This window comes from Cryptomeria japonica, chromosome 7 (genome assembly GCF_030272615.1).
Source record: "Cryptomeria japonica chromosome 7, Sugi_1.0, whole genome shotgun sequence".
NCBI lineage: Eukaryota > Viridiplantae > Streptophyta > Pinopsida > Cupressales > Cupressaceae > Cryptomeria > Cryptomeria japonica.
Window position 1 is genome coordinate 237,412,111 of NC_081411.1, and position 7,514 is coordinate 237,419,624.

A 7,514-nucleotide genomic window follows, 5' to 3' on the forward strand; every position below is an offset into this window, starting at 1 on the left:
GTATTGTTTTGTCCATTCCAAAATATCCAGCTAAGCCTCCACTATGTTTCTCCTTTATCAGATTCTACCTCATAGAATTCTGAGGTATGCATAACTGAACTCCTCTGAATAACATCCCATCCCGAATGAATTAATCTAACCACTTGCTTCTATCTACCGTAACTGGTTCTCTACATTCTCTCCAAGGTTCTGCAAAATCTGGGTCATCATCATATAAGGTCTTCAATTCCTCAAATCCTAGTACTATCACTCTCATCTCTGTCAGTAAATTCCTTCTCCTACTCAGTGCATCAACAACTTTGTTAGATTTCCCACTTCTATGCTTCAGCACAAAGGTGTAACTCTGCAAAAATTCTACCCATCTCATATGTCTCTGATTCAACTTACTCTGACTATTCAAATACTGCAAGGCTTGATTATCCATATACAACACAAACTCCTTATGCAACCTGTAATATCTCCATTTCTTCAAGGTTTGAACTATGGCATAAAAATCCTTATCAAATAGTGAATATCTCCTCCGGACATCGTTCAATTTCTCACTGAAATAAGCTACTTCTCTCCCTTCCGGACTTGAGACTGCTCCTATTGTTGTTCCAATTGCATCACAATCCACTTGAAATACTTAATTAAAATCTGGTAGAACTAACATAGGCTTCTCAGTCACTTTCCTTTTCAACAGCTCAAAACTTATTTTTTCTTCGGTGGTCCACTTGAATTCCTTTCGATCTCCCCTCATGGTCTCAAACATAGGGTTACAAATTGAACTCAAATTTTTGATGAACTTCCAATAGAAACTAGTCAATCCATGAAATGATCTTACCTCCCCAATGCTTTCTGGTGTAGGCCACTCAACAATTGCCTTTACTTTCTTAGGGTCCATCTTCAAACCATCCTCAGATATCAAAAATCCCAAATAAAATAACTCATCTTTCATGAAAGTTCACACTTGTTAAGATTTATCAACAACTTTTCTTCTCTCAACCTCTACAAAACTTGTCTCAAATACAACAAATGTTCCTCTTTTGTCTTACTGAAAATCAGAATGTCATCCAAATATCCAATAACAAACTTACGCAAGAATTTCTTCAATACCTCATTCATTAGTGTCATGAAAGTACTTGGTGCATTAGTTAGCCCAAAAGGCATCACCAACCATTCATACAATCCTTCATTTGTTTTGAATGTTGTCTTTCACTCATCTCCTTCTCTGGTCAGTATCTAATGATATCCACTCTTCAAATATATCTTTGTAAAGTATTTGGCTCCACTCAAATAGTCCATTATGTCATCCATCCTAGGCAAACAAAATCAATATTCCACTATGATCCTATTTATTACTCTGCAATGGATACACATTCTCCATTCTCCATTCTTCTTAGGTGCTAATACTACTGGTACTGCACCAGGGCTCATAATTTCTCTGATCAAACCTTTCTTCAACAGCTCATGCACTTGTCTATTTAGTTATTCATTCTCTGTCGATGTCATCCACTGTGCGGCCTTGTTAGGCAAACTAGCTCCAGGAACTAGTTCCATGTAATGACTGATAATTCTCATAGGTGGCAATCCATCAAGTACATTATCAAAAATGATGTCTTCATATTCTACAGAAAATATTTTATCTCTTTTGGTTGTTCCTCTTCATGCTTTGGATTCTTAGTCTTCTTAGGAATTAAGGAAAAACACACATTCTCATGTCTCAATCCATCCAGGAATTTCCTTCCATCCACCAAAAAAATTCTAGCATTCGTAAAGACTTCATTCTTCAAAGGTTACTCCAAGGGCAACGAGGTTTGCTTCATCCCATTGGCCACAGTGGTGTATTTATTCTTCCTCCCTTCATGTATTTCCTATCTATCAAACTACCAAGGTCTACCTAACAAAAGATGACAAATATCTATAGGCATAATATCACACAAGACTTCATCATGATAATTCCCAATTTTCAATTTCACCAAACATTTCTCACTTACTAATAACTTATGTTCATCCTAAATCCATGCTATCTGATAAGGCTTAGGGTATTTCAGTCTTTCCAAATACAACTTATTCACCATCTCTTCTGAAACAATATTATCTGAACTACCACTATCAATAACAACTTTGCAACACTTATCGGATACCTTACATCTAGTCTTGAACAAATTCTTCCTCTGCAAGGGCTCTTCATCTCTCCCAGTATGACACAAAGCTCTCCTCATCATCAACAGTTCTCCTTCTTTTAGTTTATTATATCATTTGGTGGGGTTTTCTTCCACCACTGCTAATCTTCTGGCATTCTCTATCGTCTAACACTCAAAATCACGATGTCCTTCTCCTCCACACTTAAAAAAAGTTCCTCTAAATGGTATCTTGTCTCAAGTCTTCCAAAATTTGCATTCTAGTAGCCATCTAGTTCTCTCCTTTGGTAAAAATTTCTATCATCATTTTTATATGAATTACCTTCTTTTCTTACTTCCTTGTCCTTGTTCTGATCTATACAGTTTCCTCTTCCTCCTTGAAATATTTCTCTAGAAAACCTTCCACCTCTACCTCTCTACCTCTACTCATGTCTTTTGTTTAGCTTTTCTTATGCCTTTAGGGCGTACTAGTAAGCCTCTTCAACACTTTGTAATTTGATCAAACTGAGTTCATCTTGTATAGATACCCGCAATCCATTCAAATATCTTGCAACTTGTTCAACTCCATCATCAACATGTCTCGATATGATATTCAACTTGTAAAATACTTTGGTGTATTCCTTCACACTAGATTCCTTATGTCTCAGATTCTGCAATTTCTAGAATAGATTCACTCGATAATCAGCTGACATAAATTTTGATTTCAACTTAAAGCAATCATCTGATCCCATGTCTTGATCTTCTCTTTACCTCTTCTCTATCTATCAACCCACAAATGCTCCCACCAAAGAGAAGAATGATCCTTCAACCAGGTACAAACATATTTCACCTTCCTTTCTTCTACAGTGTTTTCAAAATTAAAATATTTCTCCGTCTGCAAGATCCAATCTATCAATTCATCTGAATCCAACTTTCCATCATATTCCAGTGGGGTAAAATGAGGTTTAGTATTCACCCTACTCAAAACCCTCAAAAACCTTTCCTCATCTGGATCAACCGCTGATGGGTTTACTTGTTCTGTCGGGGCTTCTTCTCCTTCATCTTCACTTACATCTTTAATGTGTCGACCTCTTCTTTGGGCTATCTCCATGGCTTCCAACCAGGTTTCTATTCCTTGCAATATTTTCATTACAACAGGGTTTGCATTCCCACGCTCTCCACCATTCCTAGTTCCTCTTCCCCCTATCTTTACGCTAGTCCTCTGTAATTGCAAATTGGATCCATAGTCTACCACCGTACAACAAAATTCTTAGGACAATGCAACCTCCGGAATGAAAAATCATTTTGATACCACTTGAAGCAGTCACTGGTTAGGAGGGACCTCAAAGAGATCAATTTGGACCAGTCAGCAAGAGTAAACACAATGGAAACACAATGACATGATGGAAACAATGTAGAACAAATTGAATTATAACATGAAAATTGATTACAACCGAGTTATAGAAACTGGCTCACAGGCCTACTAAAACATGCTCAAAGTACAAAATAAGTCACAACCGGGACCAAAAATATCAAGATCTATCTTCTATGCTTAGTCTGAGTTTTTTCACCTTATTCTAATGCTCTATTAAAATAATTTATACTATCAAACGGGATCCAGTCATCCCAAAAAGGGATCAAAATCCGAAGAACAAGACCTAACGTGCAAAACCAACAAGGTCGACATCTGCCAAAGATTCCTCCAGAAAATCCAAAGGATGAAGAGTATATCATGGGAAAAGGTCGGCCACAAGCCAAGCAACATCAAAAACAACACTCAGGGCTCTGCAAGCTACGGAAGGGATATGGTAGATCACCAATGCAAATAGGTCCAGGCAACCAGTAATAGGAAAGTGTCAACCGATAATAGGAATCTATCTCAGAAACCGGTAGCGATAACTTGCCAGAAATTGATCCAAATGCTCCAAGGTTTCAGAATAAGGAAGATGATCAAGTCTTCAAGCCAAAATCCAACTCCACAAGATCCAGTGAACTAAATCCGGGACACACAAAAAGAAATGCTGAAACTACAAACAAAAAGCAAAAATAGAAAGGAAATATTTTTGGATGATGCAAGATTGCTATGAACCGGGGATGCTCCTGCATTAGAAGTCATCCAAGATCAAAATGACTACATAAAGCAAGAATAGAATTCAAAGATGAACAAAACTCAACACTCCCTTAGCACTAAAATAGCACGCATAATCAAGTGAGCTAGTGACCTTAGCATAGGGAGAGTTGAGTGCTTGTTTATATAACAAAATACTAGCAAATAGAACCAAGAGGAACAATAAATCCCATCTACCCAAAATAGGACGAAGTTTTATCTACTTGGTACATGCTAGACTACATGGTTATGCCAACTCAAGTAAAGACAAAGAAATGATCGTGGGATGTGACACATAAATCCAAAAGAGGGTGTGTCACTCAACTACCCAAATTTGGGTGTGAATAACACATGTGATTGAAGGATCATGCCACGTGTCCTCATCATAACCATTCTAATATAACCTAAACAATCTTAATAATGTGTGTAGGAAAAATATGTATTCACTAATATAAGAAAAATAAAAACCTACACTAACACCCTACCTTAAGTGTAGATTAGGTGGGTGAAACACAAAGATGGTTCTCAACTACAAGCCATGATAGGTACCCATGCACAACACAATCTCTCACAAAAAGAGAAAGGAAGAAAACTCAATGGAACAAAAGTCCTCCCCAAAAGAGAGAGAATGAAAATAAGTTTCCCAACATAAAAAATAATATCATGCATGGAAGAAATCCCCTCCAAAATGGAAAGCAGAAGAAATGCTATGTAGCCTTCTCTCTTTTAGTCAATTGTACCAATGGTTGATGCTCAAAACTCGATATAGAAGATGAACCACAATCACTAAACAACGTTCATCCCCATAGGAAGAAACAAAACCAAATGTGCATTTAGATTGTCTTCCCATTTTTAAAAAGAATATGAAGGAAGAAAATGGAAAATGTATGAAGACTCTAAATACTGCTCATGTGCCTCGATATCAATGCCAAAATTTGTCATGTTCAAATCAAGTGTTCTAGGCCACATTAATGAAGATGAAAATCCACTACTCATAGAAACCTATTCATTATATATTTGAAGTTTTCCTAGTTATTTAGAGTATGTTGTCACCTTTAACTCACACATCTCCTGCTATTTTATCGTAGGGTTTTAATTATAATTTGTGTAACTTTTTCATACCAAAGACCCCTTTTAGAAAGTTTTACCATTTGTATAGTTATCGTTTACAAGGAATGGTAAAATTTTTCTAGTGTACAATATTGCATTGTGATTTTTGAATAAATGTCAACTCATTTTAGATATAAGGTTCCCCTAAGCTAATCTACCAAAATCAACTAAAATTCCTTACATAAATGACCTTTCTATTACCATATAAGTAATATTAAATTTCTTTTTACTTTATATTCCATTATCTCAATATACATTTTCAAGAGAATATCTTAAATAGTATTTATGACCAAAATAGTGAACTTTAAAATATAAATTATTTATAAAAATATTCTGCCATACAACATCAATTCAATTATGAAGCTACTCGTTCGCCATTGTATGTTGTTATGTGTGTATGCGTGAAAACAAAATTTACGAAGAAACTAAGAAAGCAAATAACATGCTATACAGCCATAAATATAGATAGATATATTATACAGCGTCGCTTTAAGAAAGCTCGCGTTTATTCTATCAGCACTTATACGATGCCCATGTATGGAGGGACATCATCTCCCTCTTACTCCGAGAGAGATTGTCACACAACAATCTTCCCGTCAGCGAGAGGGCACACAGCGAGGTTACAGTCGTAGCGGTTTACTATTTCCGGATAGATAGACAACGGATAATCTTCAGGCACCCTCAACTCCGTTTGCAGGTTCGGGTCCGTTTTGTTGAAGAGGGTGCAACCGCATTCAAAGAAGAACCCTTGAGGCAGCACCCTCAAATAGTACTCGTATGTCACTCCTTTGGTCACTGTCTATAATATAACACACAAAATACCCATAAGAAGAAGAAGGATTAACAATAAGCGTCTACTGCCAGCAATAAAAGGAAAATGGAATAAAATTATCTTACAGAAAATTAAATAATATACCACACTAGAAACCCAAATGTCACCAGGCGTTGGTGTCGCGGCCACAGAATTGGCCAGTGAAGAACTGTTTCCCCTAATGAACAGCTCTCCGGTGAAGTCCAGACGTTGGTCGAATAGAAAAGTCACCTTCACATCTTCACCCTGCATACATTGAAACAGATATCTCGTTGCTTTCTTACAATTACGCCTCACAAATTTAACCCCTCTCAATAGGGTAGTACAATGATAGACAAGCAAGAGAAGATTTTAAGATTACATACCGAAGCAGAGAGTGTCAGAAGGCCGAGCATACCAACAAGGAGGAGGCATTTCACACAGGCAGCCATTATTTTCTCCTATTCGCAGAAATCAGAGCAATAGAAGAAATTTTGTTGTGTATAACTGGGAAGGGAATGGGCATTATATAGAAGGCTAGCGGGCAACAATGAGGAATGTGTGGTAACAAAAATCCACAGAAGAAAATAAAAACATGGGATAACTTGTATCAGATTAGGTTTATGTTTGGCCAACCGTAAGCAGCAGGCACGTTGTGGGGTTGATGGCCCGGGCGCTCGTATGTTTTGTCGTCGTAAAGTAAATGCTGTCTATTTCAACATTTACTACATTTAATTCCAAAATGGCTGTCTTGTCAATGATTATTTCCGTCATCATTAATATATGCAATTTTTTAATTAAATATAAAAAAGTCTTTCCATCTTTTAAAATTTAGATTATTTAATATTAATCTTTGTAGCTTTCGTTTTCGGAACATGTGAATATAAAACCACAATCGTCTTTTGTGCAGCAGAAAAATGCTGTGTCCCCAATTACATCATTTATCTTTTTCAACAAATTTACTTGTTCTTTATCTAGAAGTTGATAATTATTTTATTTAAATATTTTATAAAAAGATGTGTTTATTATTTCATAAATTGATAAGGTTTTGGTCTCTTCGTGAAATTGAATGGTTCTAATTGAGCATAAAAGGTATCAAGTCTTGTTGAGTTCAAGATGCTACATCATAATGGATAAGATAAGATTTTTTCCCAAATAACTTTAGTGAAGTATGTGGTCCTCAATTTATGTTTATTAGCCAAAGATATTTCAGCCTATGCATCATACTCTCATGATAGGTAGCAAACTATTCTTATAAATGAAAAAAACTTAAATAAAAAAGAAAGAAAGAATGAATGAAAATAATTACAATTTCTTATATTTGATTGTATAGTAATGTATACGATTTCATTTTTATCTATTTGTTAGAAATATTGTCTTCTTACTTTAAAAAAATTATTTAACA

General features: G+C 35.9%; 1 protein-coding gene across 1 annotated transcript; it reads right to left on the reverse strand.

Moving 5' to 3' along the window:
- Positions 1 to 5,745: 5,745 nt before the first annotated feature.
- LOC131028313 (uncharacterized) lies at positions 5,746 to 6,650 on the reverse strand. The gene is made up of 3 exons (XM_059209038.1): positions 6,496 to 6,650; positions 6,236 to 6,376; positions 5,746 to 6,118 (listed from the first exon to the last, which is right to left on the reverse strand). The coding sequence occupies exons 1-3, from the start codon at positions 6,559 to 6,561 to the stop codon at positions 5,897 to 5,899; spliced, it is 429 nt and encodes a 142-aa protein (XP_059065021.1). The 5' UTR covers positions 6,562 to 6,650; the 3' UTR covers positions 5,746 to 5,896.
- Between the last annotated feature and the right edge of the window lie 864 nt (positions 6,651 to 7,514).